This window comes from Lindgomyces ingoldianus (genome assembly GCF_010093535.1).
Source record: "Lindgomyces ingoldianus strain ATCC 200398 unplaced genomic scaffold BDR25scaffold_9, whole genome shotgun sequence".
Taxonomy (NCBI): Eukaryota; Fungi; Ascomycota; class Dothideomycetes; order Pleosporales; family Lindgomycetaceae; genus Lindgomyces; species Lindgomyces ingoldianus.
The window spans coordinates 1,453,930-1,473,825 of NW_022985170.1; the positions used below are offsets into that span (position 1 = coordinate 1,453,930).

The 19,896-nt window shown below is 50.2% G+C and overlaps 11 protein-coding genes across 11 annotated transcripts; 4 read left to right on the top strand and 7 right to left on the bottom strand.

The window, feature by feature from the left end:
* Positions 1 to 295: 295 nt before the first annotated feature.
* On the bottom strand, positions 296 to 2,278 carry BDR25DRAFT_387737 (quinate permease). Its single transcript, XM_033698072.1, has 3 exons — positions 1,572 to 2,278; positions 769 to 1,515; positions 296 to 712 (listed from the first exon to the last, which is right to left on the bottom strand). Exons 1-3 carry the CDS (start codon positions 2,096 to 2,098, stop codon positions 364 to 366), a joined length of 1,623 nt encoding a protein of 540 aa, XP_033550307.1. The 5' UTR covers positions 2,099 to 2,278; the 3' UTR covers positions 296 to 363.
* A 611-nt stretch (positions 2,279 to 2,889) lies between these two features.
* On the top strand, positions 2,890 to 3,931 carry BDR25DRAFT_218894 (NAD(P)-binding protein; the record flags this gene model as incomplete). The annotated part of the gene is made up of 3 exons (XM_033684948.1): positions 2,890 to 3,091; positions 3,144 to 3,787; positions 3,839 to 3,931. 3 exons carry the CDS (start codon positions 2,890 to 2,892, stop codon positions 3,929 to 3,931), a joined length of 939 nt encoding a protein of 312 aa, XP_033550308.1.
* A 99-nt stretch (positions 3,932 to 4,030) lies between these two features.
* Positions 4,031 to 5,481, bottom strand: BDR25DRAFT_333009 (inositol monophosphatase). Its single transcript, XM_033692796.1, has 6 exons — positions 5,239 to 5,481; positions 5,100 to 5,151; positions 4,938 to 5,026; positions 4,442 to 4,877; positions 4,255 to 4,386; positions 4,031 to 4,191 (listed from the first exon to the last, which is right to left on the bottom strand). The coding sequence occupies exons 1-6, from the start codon at positions 5,414 to 5,416 to the stop codon at positions 4,083 to 4,085; spliced, it is 996 nt and encodes a 331-aa protein (XP_033550309.1). The 5' UTR covers positions 5,417 to 5,481; the 3' UTR covers positions 4,031 to 4,082.
* Positions 5,482 to 5,573: 92 nt separating this feature from the next.
* Positions 5,574 to 6,434, top strand: BDR25DRAFT_132313 (Dehydroquinase). Its single transcript, XM_033683863.1, has one exon. It carries the CDS (start codon positions 5,913 to 5,915, stop codon positions 6,369 to 6,371), a length of 459 nt encoding a protein of 152 aa, XP_033550310.1. The 5' UTR covers positions 5,574 to 5,912; the 3' UTR covers positions 6,372 to 6,434.
* Positions 6,435 to 7,620, bottom strand: BDR25DRAFT_132312 (uncharacterized protein). Its single transcript, XM_033683862.1, has one exon. The coding sequence runs from the start codon at positions 7,558 to 7,560 to the stop codon at positions 6,499 to 6,501; it is 1,062 nt and encodes a 353-aa protein (XP_033550311.1). The 5' UTR covers positions 7,561 to 7,620; the 3' UTR covers positions 6,435 to 6,498.
* Positions 7,621 to 7,828: 208 nt separating this feature from the next.
* On the bottom strand, positions 7,829 to 9,463 carry BDR25DRAFT_302352 (catechol dioxygenase). The gene is made up of 3 exons (XM_033689775.1): positions 8,981 to 9,463; positions 8,373 to 8,860; positions 7,829 to 8,254 (listed from the first exon to the last, which is right to left on the bottom strand). Exons 1-3 carry the CDS (start codon positions 9,215 to 9,217, stop codon positions 7,975 to 7,977), a joined length of 1,005 nt encoding a protein of 334 aa, XP_033550312.1. The 5' UTR covers positions 9,218 to 9,463; the 3' UTR covers positions 7,829 to 7,974.
* A 530-nt stretch (positions 9,464 to 9,993) lies between these two features.
* Positions 9,994 to 11,333, bottom strand: BDR25DRAFT_283035 (uncharacterized protein; the record flags this gene model as incomplete). The annotated part of the gene is made up of 3 exons (XM_033688013.1): positions 11,178 to 11,333; positions 10,963 to 11,110; positions 9,994 to 10,907 (listed from the first exon to the last, which is right to left on the bottom strand). Exons 1-3 carry the CDS (start codon positions 11,277 to 11,279, stop codon positions 9,994 to 9,996), a joined length of 1,164 nt encoding a protein of 387 aa, XP_033550313.1. The 5' UTR covers positions 11,280 to 11,333.
* A 178-nt stretch (positions 11,334 to 11,511) lies between these two features.
* BDR25DRAFT_132345 (uncharacterized protein) lies at positions 11,512 to 12,532 on the bottom strand. The gene is made up of 3 exons (XM_033683864.1): positions 12,041 to 12,532; positions 11,849 to 11,994; positions 11,512 to 11,795 (listed from the first exon to the last, which is right to left on the bottom strand). Exons 1-3 carry the CDS (start codon positions 12,394 to 12,396, stop codon positions 11,602 to 11,604), a joined length of 696 nt encoding a protein of 231 aa, XP_033550314.1. The 5' UTR covers positions 12,397 to 12,532; the 3' UTR covers positions 11,512 to 11,601.
* A 929-nt stretch (positions 12,533 to 13,461) lies between these two features.
* On the bottom strand, positions 13,462 to 13,887 carry BDR25DRAFT_218651 (uncharacterized protein; the record flags this gene model as incomplete). Its single annotated transcript, XM_033684940.1, has 2 exons — positions 13,462 to 13,761; positions 13,822 to 13,887. The coding sequence occupies 2 exons, from the start codon at positions 13,885 to 13,887 to the stop codon at positions 13,462 to 13,464; spliced, it is 366 nt and encodes a 121-aa protein (XP_033550315.1).
* Positions 13,888 to 14,613: 726 nt separating this feature from the next.
* Positions 14,614 to 16,526, top strand: BDR25DRAFT_132372 (uncharacterized protein). Its single transcript, XM_033683865.1, has 2 exons — positions 14,614 to 15,314; positions 15,372 to 16,526. The coding sequence occupies exons 1-2, from the start codon at positions 14,705 to 14,707 to the stop codon at positions 16,379 to 16,381; spliced, it is 1,620 nt and encodes a 539-aa protein (XP_033550316.1). The 5' UTR covers positions 14,614 to 14,704; the 3' UTR covers positions 16,382 to 16,526.
* Positions 16,527 to 17,217: 691 nt separating this feature from the next.
* On the top strand, positions 17,218 to 19,792 carry BDR25DRAFT_387747 (uncharacterized protein; the record flags this gene model as incomplete). The annotated part of the gene is made up of 3 exons (XM_033698073.1): positions 17,218 to 18,336; positions 18,722 to 19,447; positions 19,583 to 19,792. The coding sequence occupies 3 exons, from the start codon at positions 17,218 to 17,220 to the stop codon at positions 19,790 to 19,792; spliced, it is 2,055 nt and encodes a 684-aa protein (XP_033550317.1).
* Between the last annotated feature and the right edge of the window lie 104 nt (positions 19,793 to 19,896).

Genomic DNA, 19,896 nt, shown 5'->3' on the forward strand with positions numbered 1-19,896 from the left:
TTCCGTCAACACACTTACACATATATAACACTCTGTACGAGTGTAAAGGCGATATACGCTCCGAACTTTTCTTTCAACAGGGCTTGTACCTGTGGGTAGGGCGCCGAGTGAATGCCCTTAGGAGGATATTAACTTAATCTCTGTCTACCGTCGTTGTAGATAAACGGCTTTTCAAGGAGAGGAGAACAAAGTAAAGGATACTATGAGAAAGACAGAATGATCTATCATCGAATAAGGTTTATATGTCATCTAAAAGCCTTACATAGCAATAGCAATATGATATTTCAATTCCTCCCTCCACACTAGTCATTGACCAATTTTCAATCGCGCGGTACACACATCGTCAGTTCTCCGCCCCAATAGCTAAACTTGAACATTTTCAACCCTCTCTTCATTCTTCGTCTTCTCATAACTCAGCCCTGCGCCCTCAGCATCATGTCTGAACTCCTCTTCCTGATCCTGCAACTCCTGCATCACAATTCCATGAGCGTTCCTCACTGGCTTGATTTCAAATAGTCTATTCATATGCTCCAACGGAATAGACTTTGTCTCCGGGATCAGGAAGTAGACGAAGGGGATGGAGAGGATCATGAGCGAGGCGAAGAAGAAGTAGACGCCGTAGCCCATTTTAAGGAACATTTGTGGTGTAAAGCGAGAGATGATGAAATTCCAAAACCAGTTGTTTGCTGCGGCGGAGGCTTGACCGAGGGATCTATGACTCGTTAGTGAACTTGTGACTTGGCAGATTGTGGGTGGAGGTAGGCTTACCGAGTGTTCTGGCTGAACATTTCTGAGTTGATGACCCATGGCGTTCCGTTCCATGAAGGGGTATAAAAGAACGTCCATAAGTAGAAGAAGAAAATAGCTGCAATGCCACCAGAGGAGAGTTTTGAGTTCTTCTGATTAGCAGAAGGGTTTGATAGCTTGATGTAAGCACCAATGAACCACATACAGAGGGATCCTCCTGCAGCACCAAGCATGAGCAGATTGCGGCGGCCGAGGCGGTCAATGAGGTAAAGAAGCCAGAAGATTGTGACGACGGTCTTTACGACCCCGAAAATACCGGTAGTTAGAAAACCAGTGTTGGTTCCTTGGATACCAATAGATTTGAATACAGTTGGGGAGTAGTAATTTATTGCATTGATTCCAGATCCATTTTGCCATAGGAAGAGCATGCCACCGAGGAAGAAGCGCCAGAGGACCTTTCGTTGCTTAAGCGCAGCAAAGGGTTTCCAGAAGCCTGGGCCAATGTGGATTCGGTCATGCTCGATTTGAGCGTCGATGGCCGCGACTTCCTCAACAATGTAGAGGTCATCGGCCGGTAAGTTACGAATCCAGCAGAGGTTTTTCAGGGCTTGCTCACGTCGACCCTTGGTGAGAAGCCATCGGGGTGATTCCTTAATCCAAAAAGCACCCAGGAGAAGTATTCCAGCTGGGATGAGTTGCACGGCAAAAGGAATGATCCATTGCTTGTGAGAAGGGGTCATTGTTTCCTGAAGGCCATAGTTAATCCAGCTGAGGCTCATATTAGCATCAACACCACGGCCAAAGGGAATAGAGTGATGACTAACAATCCAACGAGACCACCGATCTGCCAACCAAGTTCGTAGATGCCAACCAATCGACCTCGAACAGCAGGAGGCGCCATTTCCGAGATGTAAATGGGGACCATGTTTGAGGCACCACCCACACCAAGGCCAGCCAGAACTCGACCTCCAATGATGAGACCCAATCCACGCTCTCGGTTTGCACCTAGCATCATTCCCGCGCCAAGAATGAAGACCAGCACCCAAATGGTAAGACTCCTCCTCCGGCCGAGGAAGTAGCTAGAGACATACGCACCGAAAGATCCAAAGAATGCTCCAGCTTGGTAGACGGAGACAATGTTCGCTTTGACGAGTGCCAGATCATTAGGGCTATATGATGCAAACTGGAACTCTTCGGTGAATGATGGAAGGGCTAATGTCGTGCCTATGAAGGCGGAATCGTAGCCGATCATACATGATGCGAAGGATGCGAGAGCTGCGCAAGTGTAGACGCGCCAGTTGTAGACGGCCTTTGGCGTTGGCCTGTCCTCGACGAAGGCGAGGATACCCATTTTTGGGATGATTTCCAAGGTCAACACTCTTTACTAGGACCCGATTTTTTGGATAGAATAAAGAATTGGAAGAGAAGAGTAAGAGGAAAATGGGAAGGTGACTCTAGACTCCGCAATGAACAGACCAGGGTAGCGACCAACGTATCACCTAAATATCTATCCCCGTCCGGCCTCGCGTCCTTGATCATAGAGTAGAAGCAAGCCACACCACGTGGGGATGAATCCTTACGGTGGTGTTTTCGTCTCCTCACATCTCATCAGCACGTCCAGACCTGTGGCCCTTCCTCGGCGCTGGAAGAAAAGTTTTCCAAACAACAGACACTTTCCCGTTCGCGACACATCACCGTCAGGTGGGGAAGGCTCTCCATGTCAAATTCCCCGGATTTGGGGAGCACTCCGGCTCCTTGGCGATCATTTGTCCGTGATGGACGACCGATCGTTGGATGACGGCAGTTCGATAGTTGGGTGTGGTTAAGAGTTTTTCCAGGTGGCGGGCTACAGGCTTGGCTATTCATTTCACCCACCGGATCGATGCATGCATGACTCGGGTCAACATTTTCTCGAACCCCCCGGATGAACCTTCTTTCGTATGCGAATTGATCGATTTTGTGGAAGGTTAGCGTTGTTATCCAAGCCAAGCCTCAACGTTCTCGAACCTCGGTGGAAGATTAGGTGTTTTCGTAGAGTATACGCATGTTTAAAGAAATCGATTCGGCCTCCCAAATCGGCAACTTTTAAATACGGCATCTAGATCAAATCCTTTAACTCTTGTAATTTTTTTGGGAATCATAATGTCGACAGATACAATTGTCCCCCAAACATCCCATGTTGAGAGACATGGCTACCTTTTTGGGCACCCAATCGCACATTCCATGTCTCCCCTGCTCCACCAAACCGTATATGACGGATTAGGGCTGAAATGGTCCCAATTTCCCCTAGACTCTCTTGACATGGATCTTTTCCTGAGGCTAAGGGAAGATCCAAAGTTCTACGGTAGGTAATTTTGCCCTCACTCTACAACTCATTTGCTAAGTAAACTGTATAGGTGCATCAATAACAATGCCGCACAAACTCGCAATTCTAAAGCACTTAGACGGCCTTACTCCCGAGGGCGCTGCAGTCGGCGCCGTTAACACTATGTTCCTTCGAGAAGACTGCAGTACTGGGAAGCGGCTCTACATAGGCACGAATACAGACGTTATTGGCATTCGGGACTCTTTTTACGAGAACATTTCGGATCCGGATGCGTGCTTTCACCGACGACCTGGGCTGGTAATCGGAGGCGGTGGCGCAGCTCGAAGCGCAGTATACGCATTACGAACAATGATGAAAGCAAGCAAGATTTACCTTGTAAACCGGAACCGAAGCGAAGTCAAAGCCGTTATCGACGAATGTACGGCACGAGGTTATGGAGATTCCTTAGTTGATGTGTCAACTGTAGCACAAGCTCAGCAGCTAGAAGGCCCAGGAGCTATTGTTGCTTGTGTGCCGAATTTCACTCCTAAGACTGAAGACGAGAAAGAGGCGAGAAAAGTATTTGAATGTCTTCTAGGTAAAGACCATAAAGGGGCGATTTTAGAAATGTGTTACCATCCTTCGCCGTGGACTGAGATTGCGGAGATTAGCCAGAGGATGGGGTGGAGGGTTATCATGGGAACAGAGGCGATGATATATCAGGGGTTGGAGCAGGTGAGCATCGATCAAGCTCCTTGATAAGTAAAAGAGACTCACCAATGATAGGACAAGTATTGGACAGGAAGGGGCATCCATGAAATGCCTGTGAAGAAGTGTCATCAGGTAATAGCAGCAAAACTCAGTGAGGCAAGGTTGTAGAGGATGATTAGAGGATTGAAAAAAAATGTGGCAATTAAAAGTAGGAAGAAGGAATAGAATTGAACCAAGGAATGTCTGATGACATGTATGAGTATGTATATATACTTGCTAGACGTGAGACGGCTGGTAGGTTAGAATAAAATACCCGAAATCACGCTCCGGGCCTGGAGTAATCCAATTTGCGCACTCGTCTCCACACTTCTCGTACGGTTCTCTCCTGACTTTCCCGACCCGTTTCTGTCGAAGATGGCCCTGCGGGACTGTATGAACCAATGAGTTAGTCTGCCTTTGTACCGAATGTTAGATCCGAAGGGCCAACTCACCGGATAGCTAAGTAAAGTCTACTTCCAAGCCGAACTTCTTCAATGGGGGCCGTGACATGATCCTCAGGTGGATTTGCGTTGGTGATTAAACCTCCGGCTTCCTGAAGGATAGCAATGCCTGCGGCGACGTCCCTACCATGCTGTCAATCTCAATACCCTAAATATTTCAGTTGAAGATTTTACTAACCATTCCCAACAGCCGCCTTCCCACCAAATATCAAACGCCCCCATAGCAACATACGCCAGATCAAGAGTCGCACTCCCCAAGCTCCTCACCCCATGCACCATCCCACCTCTTCCCTGCCTCCCTCCAATTTCGGCAGCCATATTAACAAAACTCTCTACTTTTCGATGCAAATTACCATCTGGTTGATCCCTCCTATCCTTCCCCCATTCGCACGAGAATACGCATCCACTAGGAGCATTCACTGGCAATGGCGGGACAGGATTTTGGACAAGTGGCAAAGGTTGATGCTCGTTTAGCCATGCACCTCGGCCATAGCAGGAGGAAAACAGCTGGTTGAGGAATGGGGCGTGGATTACGCCAATCAGGGGCTTGGAGTTGTGAATGAAGGCTATTGAGACGCAGAACATGGGAAACAGGTGGATATAGTTGACCGTACCTAAAGGAATCTCAGTTCGCACCCGTGTTTACAGAAAGGAAGCAGGTGGCTATGTCATACCATCAAGAGGATCAATACACCATGTAGGGCTGTCATCTATAAGATAGTCGCGTGATGAACCCTTGGAATACGACTCCTCGCCCACAAATCTAGAGTAGTGTTAGTACATCTCCTAAGAGGAGAGGCAGAGCCATTTAGTGGATACATTGCAGAAACACTGACTTATGCGAAGGATACTTCTTCATAACTTCACCTTTGATAAATGCTTCAACATCTACGCTCTCTCAGCTTTCGCATTCTCTCTTCCTTTAGATTCAAACCTCCAAAATTCAGACTTCTCAATGCAATAAGTGCAACCGACCTTCATCCGTTTGCGTAACCAAATCCACCGCATTCTCTTTCTGCACATGCCCCTTTTCCTCCGGCCCTCCACCTCCCATTCTCAACTTCGCACCATCAAGTAGCATCTTCCCGGCTTGTTTGCCAAGTTCGACGGCAAATGCATAGATCTCGTCCAAATAATCCCGTGAGAGCTCCATGATGCCGTGAATAGGTGCATGTTGAAGTCATACTGGATTACCAGTCGCAAACTGGCTATGGTTTGGAGACGAAGATGGATGACTGAGCCGCTAAAGTGCCGTGGCAAGCCGCGCACGTGAAACGGAGATTGGTCGGAAATAAGATTGGTATTTAGATGGCATTGTATTGGTGCTTGATTTAACGTCACGACTAGAATCTGGACGGACTGTGCCGGATAGGAGAGGGTAACAGAATGGATGATGCCGTGGAAATCCGCACCTGAAGGCCTCCGAGGATGAATGGGCAAAGTCAAAAACGCCCGGCAAAATGCTCTTCCTCCGGTCTCGCTGGCTTCTCGTCCGAGGAAACCAACATGAAGCTTGGCGAGTATGTTCGGAATACGTTCCGACGGCCCTGTAGTAGTTCTACGTCTGCAAAGGGAGGAAACACACACTGAACCTCAAGCGATCTCCATTACCCCTACCATACACCTACAAATCAACAATCAAACTCATCATGGCAAAATCCATCCTCCTCATCAACGGCCCGAACCTCAACCTCCTCGGAACCCGGGAACCCACCCTCTACGGCAGCACCACACTCCCACAAGTCATCGCCTCCGCCTCGCAGCAATGCGCCTCCTTTTCCATCTCCTTCGCATCACTCCAATCCAACCACGAAGGTATCCTAATCGACCGAATCCACGAATCCCGCGGAAAAGTCGACGCCATCATCATCAACCCCGGAGCATTAACACACACGAGCGTGGCGCTGCGGGATGCGTTACTAGGGGTTGAGATACCGTTTGTGGAGGTGCATATTAGTAATATACATAAGAGAGAGGCATTTCGACATCATAGTTATTTGAGTGATAAGGCGGAGGCGGTTATTTGTGGGTTGGGGGTTTATGGGTATGAGGCTGCGATTGGGTATGCGGTGAGGTATATTAAGCCGAGAGAGAAGCCACAGTTGTAGAGTAGAGCGGCGACGGTTGGGATGGGAGTGTTGGATGATGAGGATCCAGGTACAGGCTGTGGGTGAGATGATAGCGGATGTTTATTCCATATCCTGTGTCTGGATATTTGGGTATATGGTGTTGGTCTCAGTCAGGACCAGCCTCTTCCATTCCCGGCATCCCACCCAATCCTCCAATCTCGTTGATGAAGGTGTCAAAATCAATACCTTGATCTTCAAACAGTTTCTTCGCCTTTTCTGCAGTGGCCACCTGTCTCTCTTGCGTGAAGCCTCCCGATGCACTGCTCTCGAATTGCACCAATTCCACCCATTTAAAGAAAAGATCCTCCTTTCCCATGGCTGTAAGGCGGTCCTTGAACAACATGATTTTCTGTCGAGCCTCAGTCTCAGAGCCCTCATCCAACTTCCAGCAGTCCCACACGGCCCACTGCCCTGATTCTTGAGGTCCGACCCACACGAAAACGACTTTGCGGAGCAGCTCGGAGGAGAGCTCGTTCTTATCAAGCAAACTGGTGGCAGTGGTCATTCCAGCAAAATCCAGATCCCAGCCCTTATCCATAAGCAGGTATCCCGTCTTCTCTCTCAGTCTCCTCCCATCCAATGCTGGCAATATCCTCGTCTTGAAGAATGGACTATCGCCTCCAGCCTTCCCAGTCGCACCCTCGGCCTCCCCGAGCAAGTCCTTTGCCGTCCACCCCCTACTCTCTCTAACATATACTTCCTCATCTCTAAACCCAACATTGAACCTCCACGTTACCGGATTCCCCGGCGATTCAAAAAAGAAAGTCCATGGCCAAGGTCCCACAATCCGAAACAACATCCAATCGAAGAAAAACACCAGTCCTCTCCAAGCCACTGTCTTTAATATATCTGCCCAATGAGTGGTTGCGAAGTATATAGTAGTATCATTTGGGTTTCCGAGAAACGACAGCAGTAGTTCCCAATAGAAGGGGAATTGGACGTAAGCGCGCCATAGCAAGACTGCGACGATGGTGACATTTAGACCGACGGGTACGAGGAATATGCGACGTTTGAACCACGACGGATGGTAGTCGAGGTGTATTATGTAGACCGAGTCTTTAGAGAGTGTGGAGAGAAGAGGTAGGAGCTCAGTAGGGGCGGGGGTAAACGGTGAGGGGACAGACGGTGAGGGGAGGGCCTTTTGGGCCCGTTTTGTGGGTTTTGGCATAATCCAATGCCTTATGACGGAGATTTAGAGATAGGAATATAAATTTGGCGCATTGGAGCAAAGCACTAGTTGTTGAGTTGCAATCTGGAAGCTTTCATCGGCTTTTTAGTTAGGCGCCGGGGGGAACTTTATCCGCTTTCCGCAAGGCTTGGTCCCTACCCGAAGGGGCAGGTTACAATAACCGTCGATCACTGAGGAGTGTTACCCCTCAGGCCTGAAGTGTTAGAGTGCTACCCGTCCCAAACACAGAAGATATCATCAAAGCTCATCTTGGAGCTGCTTCTGCTCTTCTACTACCCATCATGAATACAGCATCTCCGCTAATATTTATTCCACCCTAATTCGACAGTTACCTAGTCAAATTCAATGTCCCCAACGTCCCCAAGCCTTTCTCCCATCCGATCCATCATCCTTCTAATCCACATCCTCCATTGGAATCGGCAAACCCTCAACAATCCGCATATCCCCCCTGCCCAACTTCTCCATGGCTTTTTTTGCCTCCTCGTCCCTCAACTCGCTCGTTTCTTCATCCGTCATGAGCACGAAATCATATGTTAGGAGCTTTGCGCCTTCTTTAATATCGTATTTCTTCGCTTGTTCGGGGGTTACGATGCCGAGGTCAACCATGAGGGATTCCTTAACGCCAAAGACTGCGTCGCTAGTTTCATAGGGGTCGTTACGGAGGTATAGGGCGCTGGTCATAAATATTAGCATGCCTTTATCGGCAATGTTGTAAATGAAGTTTGTGGGAACAGATGTTTAAAGGCAGGGGGGAAAAGAGGAAAATAGCGAAGAGGCTGAGTTGCACGTACGTGATAAGATGATCAAACCCCCCCTTCTCAAACATGAAATGCATATGACTCGGTCTCCACGGATGTCGTCCCAATATCCCCAACATCTTCCCAACTGGGCCATCATGCGGAATACTGTACGGCACGGGCACGATCGCCTTGAACCAAAAGACTCCTTCTTCATTACTTCTCAGCACCGCCCTGCCATCTGGTTTCTCTCCGCTATAATCTTCGTACTGCACATCATACGAGCCCTTCGAGTCTGTTTCCCAAATGTCGATTTTGACGTCAGAAATAGGCGCGCCGGATGTTGTGTGCACGGTGCAGAGACAGAGGAGGGGTGTGCCATCGGGATCGCCCGAGATGGACTGGCCTAGGGCCTGGGTTTGGGCGTCGTGCGTGTGGTAGGGACCTAGGACGGTGCCTTCGGTTGAGGAGGGCTTTTTGGGATGGTCGATAGAGTCGACGAGGAGGGAAAGGCCTAATGTATCAGACAGGAGGATGAATTCCTGCAATTACAGAGGACAATTAGCTTCGGTCCTAGAAAATCCTCTGATGGCGCCGCCAATTGCAGATCCAAGATGAGTCAATACTACCCAAAAGGATAGAAGTAAATGCATACAACTCACCTGTCGAACATCCGTACACTTCTTCCCAACCGCCGTCAAAAACTCAATACCCGCCATCCACTCCTTCGTACTCAACCTCGTCTCTCGTGCAAAATCATGCATATGGCTGACTAGCCTCTCCAAAATATATTTCAACCTCGGATCCGGTGTTTGCGAGTTTATGAGATTGACATTTTCGGTGATGTTGTCGATTGTGAGGTCCTTCAGGGGGGGTATAGAGACTTCAGCAGGATCCATAGTGGGCGGGTAGGTAATTGGAGGGGATTGAGGTAAGTCGTGCAGGGCGTGTCAGGAGGAGAAAGATCAATTGAGGGGAGAAGAGAGAACAGCGAAGAGGAAGACAGAGAGACGGGTATAAGAAGTGGAGCTCTGGGGAACGAAAGCAAGGTAAGCTCTCAACTATCTGCTCAATAAGAAATTAGAAATGATGCAAGCAAGAACGGCTTCATTCCGCGACCATATTGCGGGAATGCCACGCACCAGCAAGTCCTAGCTAGGAGGGAGGGGTAAGTTGTGTAGCTGTGGTAATTGCATCTCGGCCGACGATGATTACACACACTTTCGCACCTCATAGGTCCAATTTTTTGAAATCACGGTATGTACGGTCCTTCAATAGCTAAATTTTAGGAATTATCTCCGCTCGTGTCGCGCAGGATAGATCTATCGAGTTAACGTCGGAGGGGTGGCTCGGTAGCTGCGATGTGGGGCAAATTAAACGTTAACCGCGAGTAGGGTGTGGCGGTTGAAGCTGACAATGAGGCTGGCCATGTTGTGGATGAAAGTGCGTAGCTTTATATATCAGTAACGCATAAGCAGCTCTCGAATTAGATGAGATCGTGAGCGGATGTCGGATCACGTGCTTAAGCACCTCTATATTGGTAGGCACATATATGGAGCTCTCGAAGTCAACACCTGAGCCGTTAGTTCTAATCTGTACAAGCAACTGAGCCATATCCACCTAATAGGCCCCAACATATTCCGCCATCCGCAACACAACCCCTTCCACCCAACCCTCACGCTCTTAAAAACGCCTTAACCTTCTCCCCCCAAACAACCTGCCTCTTATAAACCGTCATACCCGGCACACTCCCCAGACCCAAACCATCAATAGCGCTTGCCAACTCCTCCCCACACCCTTCATCTTTCAACTCCTGCATCCCATACTGATACGTCTTGAACGCAAATACCAACGCCTTAGTCCGCGGCAAACGATGCAGCGTTTGGCGCTCGCATCGCAGCACCGTGTTTGCGATATTGACTTCGTCCCCCTCGCCAGCTTCCTCATTCTCACGTTGGCGTTGGCGTTCAGCCAACTGCTCCTGCGTCAGATGCGTACCCTCCAGAACATGCAACTCCCTTGTCGTCGTAATACTCCAATTTACCCTCTTCACAATCTTTCCAATTGGTAAACCCGCAAAAAAACGATCCATGCTTTTCTCTAACTTGTCGCCGTAGCCCGGGACGGGACTGTGGATGTCTGCGAGTTTCATGTTGAGTTTTTTGGCTGTGTTGAATCCAGATGGGAAACAGGTTATGAAGCCTTCGAGTTTATATTTCCCGGAGTCGGCACCGGTCGCCGTGGGGAGGAGGAACAGGAAGTCGTCATCAATGTGGGAGCCGATGAGTTTGAGAGCCTGCTCGGCTGAAGACTGGGTCAAGGGTATGATTTCATCAGTCGCAAGGTTCTGTAGCCCGGATGGTTTGATTGATTCCGGCGAGAGAGTGAGCTTGAACATCGTGGGGAATCGCCGAGGGAGGTACGTGCCCATGATCCATTCGTAAAACTCGGTGACCGCTGGCGTGATGATAGGATTTGCGGCCAGTACGTCGGAAGGTCGGTCGCGGATGAGTTGGCGGCGGAGAGAGATGCGGGAGTGATAGGTGCTGTCTATTACGACGAGGTCTGAGAGCGTGGTGTTTTCGAGGGCTAGGTTTGGGAGGTTAATAGCAGAAATAGCTAGTAGGGGAGTGGAAGGAAATACCCATCGTCAGGTGATATTTGGGCTTAAATGGTCGAATTTTGATAGGTTCTGTTGTTTCGGGATTGAAGTTGGGTAGAGGCTCGATTTGGGTGTATACATCTTCCGATAAGGTTGCGTTCTTGTTTGGAGGTGCAGTGGGTAGTGTTGTCTACAGAAATGTTAATTTGCAAAGAGTGGTACCGTAAAGTCCCAAGTTATTTTAAGACAGACAGTACCTGGAAACGATCCTTCTGTCTTATCTTCCTGTATGCATACCACACCAATCCGAGAACGAGAACAACCCATGAGTGAGACACCCGAACATCTAATTGAATCATGTTTTCAAATTGTCTGCATTTACTCGAGTCAAAAGAGTGTAGGTACACGACAACGCCAAAGAAAAGTTTAAATATTCATTCAAGTCCACAGGGCGCGATTGATAATTGACCAGTGCGGTCGATACGCTGTACCTGGGAAAACTTTCCTATTACAGAAAAGTGTCGCTTAGACGCGGGCAGAGATTAGATTAGATCACATTAACGACGAATAGACAACTTGAACTTAAACATCATGCTAAGACCGAAAAACATTCTAAAAGCGTAAGCAGAGAAAATCCAGGTATGAAATAAGTTTCGAGCGATGTGTAAAAAGCCATTGCTTTCAGTATGACAGACATGGTGTGTGTCTCATCCTTTGTCTTTCCGATATTTGTGTCGCTCCTAAGAAATCGAACAATGTACACAGCTTGGCCTGGTGTGCGGTTCGCGGGCTTACGGTATCTTGAGACGTCATACGGAGAGAGCGAAGGTCAGTAGGTAATCCGTAGGCTCGCAGTATGCGATCGAGTGTTGAAGCTGGCACACATGTTAGTAAGCGCGGTACCGCCGTGAAGAACCAGGTAGCATACGGTCCATAACCTTGACTTCCTCAACAGTCCTAGGAACCCTGAATTCGGTGGGGAATTTCGCATCGCTGCACATCTTCGGCTGCAGCTGGCAGTATCGCCCTGCGTGGGTAATATGACCATTGACGAATTGGACCATCAAGTTGGTTCTGCAGAGGTCAAAGCTGCTCCAAATATCTGCCGGAAGCACCTCACCTCCGCACCAGATCGTCAATCTGCTGCTGATCATGCTTCATCATCATGTCCGAATCAAGTCTAGGTGGTGGAAACGGTCCGCCAGGCTGTGATCGACTCCGGTACGGTCCCACGCCCATCGCCCCGAAGTAGTCAGGCCCATCCAAGCTCATCCTGTAGTTATCGAAGGGAGCACTCATATTCCGAGGATCTCGAGGATCCATGTCGTATGGCGAATTTGGTAGAGATCGACGGAGATCGTCCATTGGCATCGACGGTGGTAACGGAATACTAGTCAAGGTAAACGGATGAATGAGCGGTAGGTTCACAAAAGAGGTTGGAAGGCCCCAAAGTAGAACAAGGCGATGGTTGTCCATGATAAATATGGACAGATGGCTCACTCAGCAGATAATTAGGGGTCGAGCAAACTTCGGCCAGAGGGGAAAGAGCAAGAAACGAAGACGAATGCGGAATGAGCTGCAGCGACGTGCATAGGAAATGAATGTTTCTGTTGCAAGACATGGCCCCGGGGCCAGAGATGGTCAGGGGTAGGGGTGCGGGCTCTGCACTACAGAGAGGACAATGATGATTCCCGCAAGATTCAAGATCGAGGACTAGAGCAACCTCACATGTAAAGCAAAAGAAAGAAATGGAGGCGGTGAGCTTGGAATTTGCGTTGCGACGCCTATGGAAGGACTTGAGTAGGACAGGCAAGCAAACATTTGTGCCAAGCCTGCTGGTTCATGATGGAGAGCAAAAGGGATGGAAGTGCCCATATCCAACGAGATTAAGGCAAAGAGGATACAAACCGTCGCATAGACCTGCTTCTTTTGGTATATCTCCGCTTGCATCTTATAGGAAGTGGGTTGGTTCAAGATCTAAAGCATCCAACCACCCACGACGGACATAAAAGTATGTGGAGAGACCACATTGTGCGAATCGGTAAGACTTGAAGTTCGCCGATTGCTACCGGGCGAACCAATGAGAGCCAGAACAAAGGCCACCCGCTCTGTTGTCTAATGCAGCTAGCAAAGTGCCCCAGCCGGTTAGCGCGTGTAGGCTGCAGGTACTGGCATATTGCAGAGGAAGCATCTGCAATCGCCCGAGTAGAAGTCGAAGGATGACGGCAAGACGGCTACCACCACCACATAGCCCGATCTAAAATACGTCGAGGAGCATGCAGTGGTGCAACAATACACCGAACAGCTTGAGGCTACGCCAATGGATGGACTAGCTTGTAGCATGGAGGGTGGAATGGCATAACGACTGCTCAGATGATGCCTTGGACCATTCGGTATTCTAGAAGGCCGATAGACATGCCCTTTGCGCCTCCTTTGTACTGCCACAACCCAAGAGCTCGATGCGGTGCTCGTGGGGCGTCGACTCTCGGGCGCCCAGCGCCGCGAAACACAAAAACAAACAACTCGCTCCTGGTCTACATGTCAAATACTTGATGAATCTTCATCGGTTTCCTCTTTAAGGTGCCTCCAGCGCCGATCCGCAGCTTCCGACTTGACGCCAGCAGTCGCGTGAGAGGCTGCCGCATTTGTACGGGCGAGACTGAATTTGCGACGATGACCACTGGGGCGCTCTGTGAGGCTGGGTGCGCGCGGTCGTGCCTTCCCCCGGGCTCGGCCTCCGACCAGGGGGATCTCGTGGGTTATGGAGCGGACGATGTAGAGCAGCAGGTCGTACAGTAGAAGAACTGCCCAGGGCCCAATCGTAATGATGCCGAGGAGGAGCTGGAGATTGCCGGTCAGCTGGCTTCAGAGTTGAAGCGGTGTACTGTGCAGGCTTCATACAAATAAACGCGTGAGCCACGTTTCCACGGCACTGAAGGTTTCGGGGAGGATTGAGAGGACACCCATGACAAGAAGAATTCGCCGTCCACGAGAGCGCCGAAAGAGGAAATCCAAGAGAGGCAGAGTGAAAGTCGTGAGCGAGCGAGGAATGGGGAATGGGGATGGTGACTGTCGCAGTGGGGAGGGGGGAAAGATCTGACTCGGTGAGGGGAGGAACGATAGGTGGTGTGAACTACCATTCCTTTTGACTACTGAGGAAATTGGCAGTCGCGACCTGTCGTTTGCAAGGGGGGGGCCTGGTAGGGCTGGCCCAAGCTCCTCACCCCCGCCACGAGAGGTTAAGCCGCATCTCACCCCGCGAGTGCTTGAGGGCCAGAGGCCTGAGCTCCCACCAGGCAGCCATCCCCCCCACTGCTTCAAGGTTGCTCAGCGACACGCTCTTCTTCCCTGTGATCAGTCCAATTGGCTTTCTTTTGCAGTCACACAGCGCTCCTTCGCACCACGCATCACTGACCGCTGCATCTGGGCATTGCTTCAATTGCGCCCCGCGCGCTGCTAATGCGTGCACCAGATTCTTCCTTCATGTGTTTATCTAAACGCCTGTCGCAAAATCGCAGAAGCTCTCCAGACATCTCTCGAGCCTTAAATTCGTGAATCTCTTCAGCGGCGTAGTTTGGCGGTTGATTCACTCCTGGCTGCATTTGCTGCAGCCTAACCCGCCCACAGTGATTCAGCTGGCCCAGCCCTCCTGTCCTCTGTCTTCACTGGCGGCCGTCATCCAGCCTGGGCGTTTCCTTTTCTTTCTTGTCTCAACCGTCCCTCTTTCTCCCATCTCCACCACCCCCAATCTAGACGGCTTCTCTCCTCCGTTAGGCTCTTCGAGATGTCCAGCCTCCTCGACTTCCTGTCGGCCTCCCCGCCGGGAAATGCTACCCTTATTGTCTCTCTCCCAGATGGAACCCTCCCCCACATTCCCGGACTCAATCTGAACATCATTGGCGATTCCTGCCCCGTGTTGTCACTCAACTTTGAACATGGCTTTAGCGGATGCTCTCAGGCGACTATCCACGCATCTTCTATTGAGGTTGTCGAGCGCTTCCTCCGGTTTATTTACACAGGCAGCTACATGACTGACTACGATATCGACACTGGCACCTGCTCACTTGCCGTCCACGCGGAGCTCTACAAGCTAGGTCGAGATTTCGATCTCCGTGGGCTTCAGGAAACCAGCAAAGCAACCTTCCTTTGCCAGTTAGACTTCTCATCCAGCATCCCCAAGATGCCTACCGATCTATGTAAGGCTGTCCGGTTCATCTATGAGCACCCTAAGGACCAGACCGGCCTTCTAGAGACTCTGTGGCACTATTGTTGCTCGAATTTCGTATATCATCGATTTTCCGAGGAGGATGATTTCCGCAACCTTGTCTGCGATGTGCCCGAGTTTTTCAGGGACCTTGTCCGCACGAGCTTCCAGCGGGGATTTGTTGATGACGGTTAAGTGTCCCCAGTTCCATCGATTCCAATACTGTTCTACTGACACATGCATGAAGGAGCGGCCGCCATCGTCCAATTCGGCGAGATTGCAGGTAAAGAACCCACCCCTCGAAACGACCCGGATTTCAGCAAGCAGGCGCTTGGCGACTTCTTAGTTGAAGTCTGGGCTGAGCCGGATGGCGATACCTCGGACTATCACGATGAGAAGGTGGCTAAAGCAACGAAGCGACGACAACTGTGCGCCGAGGCCGGCTTCACCTTGGTGCATAGGCCAAAGAAAGAGGCTGTCTTCGAGGATGTTAGTGCAGGCGAGGCTTCTGGCGCAGAAGGATTCATGGTGGTGTACCGTCCAAGGACCAATACCAACTTTACTGAAGAGCAGAGCGAAAGCGAATCCTCAAGTGCGGGGTACGAACCCAGCGCCTCCAGCGAGAGCCAGTTTTTGAAAACAGAGGATCTGGAGGACTCCTTCCTTACTATCAAACCAGAGTCGAGCGGAACTGCTAAAAGGAAGGCCAAAGTAGGCCCTACTCAAGACTTTGCTGCCAGCTCACCAACGAAGATGGCTCCCATCCCCACCACCGTTGCATCTACTCCCTGTTCTGTTACCAACCTCTCACCAGCCGAGATGATGGCTCGTCTCTCGCCAACAACCATTGCACCCTTGGGGGGATTTCAACCTCAGCCAAACTCCCTTGTTGGGTCCACCATCCCCTACGGATCGCTCTACGGCAGTGTGAACTGTGCACCTAACAGTACCTCTGGCTTCGGAGCTCAACCTACCTTCCCTGTGGAACCCACCTTCACCTACGGGTCCTCTAACGACAATAGGAACTATGCATCGAACAATACCTCTGGGTTCCAAGCTCAATCTACCATCCCTGCTACATTCATGTTCCCCCATGAGTCGTTGAACGGTCACGCGAATTACGCATCGCAGCTACCAGTACCTCCAAATCCCCTTATATCACCCCCCGAGTTCAGCGGAAGTCATGGTAATCAGGCCGCTGACGACGCCGACGACGAGGATGACGAGGGTGTCGACTCCGAGTGGGACTTGGTGTAGGCTTCGACCTACTTCCAGCTATTTTACATGTACCACAAAGCTGCACAAACTTTTGCATCTTTGAAGAAAAACAAAAGTTTCAGCTGTGTGATCGTTCGCCTTGGAATCATCCGGGATCCTGGATCTAGCGGTGGCGTTCGGGGGTTACAATGGATAATCCAACTGTGAATTGCACCGTACATGCTAGGATGTACAGGAAATGGTATAGTGCTTTATAATACAATGGGTATGGTGTTCACAAACCGGTTTCTGCAAGGTCACGTACCGGTGGTGGTGGTGGACGACGAATATGGAGCCACGTCTCGAACCAATCTCTAGAGTTTTCTTTCTTCTCGATGTTGCGAGGTGGGATGCAACAATGCAGATAGCCGTTCAATACCGGTTCAAAAGTCATGAAATGGGGTTATGTGACCTTTTTTTCCTCTGTTGCTCTGTCCATTCTCATTTTTCACGACGCCCATAACTTCAATGCACATCTAAAGGAGGATTTAGTTTAACATGTGATAAAACAGTAAGTTCAACTTTTTATGAGTGGGTGGTCCTCAAATGTCAAACACCAAATGGACTGCTTTAGGGCAGGTGGCTAGACCACAACTTCCCCATCCAGCTCCCTGTCTACCGCATCCAAGTCTTCCTAGGTGACATCGCACTCACACCCCTCTGAGCACTACGATTCTGCGATCCTCCGTTTCACCGCCTGCCTCTCTCATTCTTGCATTTGGGGTCGGCAGCCTAACTTTCCTTAGCTAAGTCACCGCTCCTATTCTTCCACCTCATCATCTCTTACCTACGGCCTCACCGAGCTTCTGTGAATGGCCGCTCATACCACACATGCTATGAACCGCTCCCAGGCCTACAAGACAAGACCACCAACACGGAGAGATCCCAGAAAGCGACAGGGTTTGGTCAGAACCGTTTCAAGTCTCTTCAAGGGCAAGGCATTAGGCAGTGAAGGACATTCTTACAACTCCTCGACTCCACCAAGGAAAGAGCACAAAGCTTCACTTTTAGGAATCAAGAAAAGAGCGATCTTCAAGCGGAATACAGAGCGACCATGTGCGCAATGCGCGAATGCCAAATCGCCCAGTTTCCCGGTACCGAATGCGAATCTGATCGATGATCCTCCTCTTCCTTACTCTCTTCTTGGGCTCCCACGGCGCGAGGAAGGCACATATACGAGCGGTGCAAATGGAACCCCTTCGTCATCTGTTGTGACGGAATTGGACGTCTGCTCTAGACCGCCATCGCCAAGGCCGCCATTGTCGTCAATGGATGAGTCCGACGCTCAAGAGATAGCAAATCGCATATGCAGAACTCTGAGTGAGTCGAGTGCCTTCCAAGACGAGAGTAGTAGTGTGAGAGCGGCAAGTGCCACAGCAACGGGAGGCTTTCACAGCTACACGCCCACGAGATCTCGCAGCTATACTGTGGCCTCAAGCAATGGCGAGGACATGCTCGTGTCTCAAAATCCAGCAGTCTTGCGTGAGCCCGATTCGATGTCCAACTCCGTATCTGAAAGCAACCCTTCCAGCCTCGCCTTAATTCGATCCCTATACCAACAAAATGCACAGGAACTGGAGCACGCCAGGCTGTCACAGCATTCAACAATTAAGAGCGATCACGTATATGCATTTCAGCTCCAAGAAGAGCTATATCAAGCGCAAGAACAAGAAAAAGGACAAGAACAAGAACAAGGAGGAAGAAGCGACCGGAAATCGGAGCAAGACCGTGGTACCCCTTGTCCAGATTGCCATACAAACGTGTTCTTGTCGACAATAGAAGAGGACCTTCGAGAACAGAAACCAGATTCCTTGCACAACTGGTATCCGCACTGCATGGAGACAAACAGTGAGGAGAAGGGACATGAATTCCTCGGGTGGCATCACGGTGGTGGATTGTCAACCCTGGTGGAGGATCACCGAGAAGCAGAAGATCAGTTCTCCCACTCGTGTATGGTGTGCCGCGAACATTTATCCTTGTTCGAGTTCCCAGCTCGTGCTCCAACTGAAGGCTGTGAACATCCGGTCGGAACTTGCTCGGCATGTCTTCGAAGATGGGTTACCAGCGTGCTGGAGACAAGAGGTTGGGAGGGTGTGACCTGCCCTGAGTGTCGGAAGCTACTTTCCCATGAGGATATCCGGCGGGTGGCGTGCTAGCTCAGTTAGGGTAAGAACACCAGGTAGAGGGGAGTCGCAACGAGCACTGCCAGTAAACAAGGCTTGCTTTCTTAAATTACGTTTCCTGCTCCAATCTCGAATCTCCTTCTACCATTCCATCACTACATTCACATCACGCACATTGTTCGCTGCAATAACACTTCTCAATAATTATCATCATCAGCACACCTTCACACCCACTATTAACTCCGCCGCGTTCACTTTCGACAACCTCATCACTCCAATCACGCTGCCAAACATTCACGAAGGGCTCATCATGGACCCAACCGGAGTTTCATCTTCAAGCTTCAGGTATCGTCACCCCCAAGCCAGCCCTATACATTACGCTCGCTTCCCTCCTCCCCCTCCTGCTGTCGTTATGGAGCCTGTCCGGCCTACTATCTATACCAATGGAGGTATCAATGTCCCTGCCTCGGTCATCAACCCGCAGTTGGTGTCAGCTCTTCCAGAACTCTTTGTGGATACTATCATACCCGACGATGTTTATATCTCCAGTTATGCGTATAACCGGGATTGCGAAGAAAGACAACAAGGAGAATTTAGAGTTCAAACCACAGCGGAATCAATGGCAGAACCAACGGAAACACCGAAGGACGAAACAACAGCAGAGCCCATAATAGTGTCCACCAGAGAGCATACCGGAGAACCTATCAAGGTATCTACAAGAGAAGTCTCGAGAGTATCCACGAAAGACACCACGAGCCCAGCAAAATGCGCGAGCCCACCACCGAAACCTACTAACACCGACCCTTTTGGATGGCAGTCGAGGAACAAAGCAAAACTCATCGGCGTCACCATTTGCCTCTTGATCTTAATATACCTGGGTTTCTACCTGTCTCTACATGCCCGCATCCGCTACAAGCACGGTGGCTGGCCAGCTGTCCGAGATGTGAGCATCTCACATCCGCACCCCGTCAACATACACTGGCTACACTTCTCACATCTCACTTCCCCCCATGATCTAGGCTAACTTGCCTTCCCTAGCTTTTCGACCCCCGCCGACCATTTAGTAGCACGTGCTAAGAACCCCTTCGAATACCCCGATGGCGGTATGACCATGGAAGAGAGTGAATCCAGGGAGGGTGTTCTCATTGCCATTTTTGTTGGCGGTGTTGTCGGGCTCATTTTTCTGGGTTACGGCGTGGTTTGGGCTTGGAGAAGGTACGATATCGGGAATAACGTCAAAAATGTAGGATCCCCAACCTCCTCCGCTGCAGTGGGCATCGCTCACTAATATTTAAGCGCCTCCTTTCCCCTTCCCTCAAATATTATCGGGGTGAAGGAAAGTTGACGTGTTGAAACAGTATTTCCGTCCCAAGCCTGCTGTGCGGCCTACTC

What these genes read in the sequence shown, in the direction of transcription:
- BDR25DRAFT_387737 (XM_033698072.1), bottom strand. Translation starts at nt 2,098, where the DNA reads ATGGGTATCCTCGCCTTCGTCGAGGACAGGCCAACGCCAAAGGCCGTC. An exon ending in ATCGGTGGTCTCGTTGGATT is followed by an intron (nt 1,516 to 1,571) that starts GTTAGTCATCAC and finishes TATGAGCCTCAG; the next exon opens with CTGGATTAACTATGGCCTTC. An exon ending in ATGTTCAGCCAGAACACTCG is followed by an intron (nt 713 to 768) that starts GTAAGCCTACCT and finishes AACGAGTCATAG; the next exon opens with ATCCCTCGGTCAAGCCTCCG.
- BDR25DRAFT_333009 (XM_033692796.1), bottom strand. Translation starts at nt 5,416, where the DNA reads ATGGAGCTCTCACGGGATTATTTGGACGAGATCTATGCATTTGCCGTC. An exon ending in AAGAAGTATCCTTCGCATAA is followed by an intron (nt 5,027 to 5,099) that starts GTCAGTGTTTCT and finishes ACACTACTCTAG; the next exon opens with ATTTGTGGGCGAGGAGTCGT. An exon ending in GAAGGCGGCTGTTGGGAATG is followed by an intron (nt 4,387 to 4,441) that starts GTTAGTAAAATC and finishes ACAGCATGGTAG; the next exon opens with GGACGTCGCCGCAGGCATTG.
- BDR25DRAFT_132313 (XM_033683863.1), top strand. Translation starts at nt 5,913, where the DNA reads ATGGCAAAATCCATCCTCCTCATCAACGGCCCGAACCTCAACCTCCTC.
- BDR25DRAFT_132312 (XM_033683862.1), bottom strand. Translation starts at nt 7,560, where the DNA reads ATGCCAAAACCCACAAAACGGGCCCAAAAGGCCCTCCCCTCACCGTCT.
- BDR25DRAFT_302352 (XM_033689775.1), bottom strand. Translation starts at nt 9,217, where the DNA reads ATGGATCCTGCTGAAGTCTCTATACCCCCCCTGAAGGACCTCACAATC. An exon ending in AGTGTACGGATGTTCGACAG is followed by an intron (nt 8,861 to 8,980) that starts GTGAGTTGTATG and finishes CTGTAATTGCAG; the next exon opens with GAATTCATCCTCCTGTCTGA. An exon ending in GGGTTTGATCATCTTATCAC is followed by an intron (nt 8,255 to 8,372) that starts GTACGTGCAACT and finishes ATTTATGACCAG; the next exon opens with CGCCCTATACCTCCGTAACG.
- BDR25DRAFT_132345 (XM_033683864.1), bottom strand. Translation starts at nt 12,396, where the DNA reads ATGGACAACCATCGCCTTGTTCTACTTTGGGGCCTTCCAACCTCTTTT. An exon ending in ATTGACGATCTGGTGCGGAG is followed by an intron (nt 11,995 to 12,040) that starts GTGAGGTGCTTC and finishes TGACCTCTGCAG; the next exon opens with AACCAACTTGATGGTCCAAT. An exon ending in GGAAGTCAAGGTTATGGACC is followed by an intron (nt 11,796 to 11,848) that starts GTATGCTACCTG and finishes CATGTGTGCCAG; the next exon opens with CTTCAACACTCGATCGCATA.
- BDR25DRAFT_132372 (XM_033683865.1), top strand. Translation starts at nt 14,705, where the DNA reads ATGTCCAGCCTCCTCGACTTCCTGTCGGCCTCCCCGCCGGGAAATGCT. An exon ending in GCGGGGATTTGTTGATGACG is followed by an intron (nt 15,315 to 15,371) that starts GTTAAGTGTCCC and finishes ACATGCATGAAG; the next exon opens with GAGCGGCCGCCATCGTCCAA.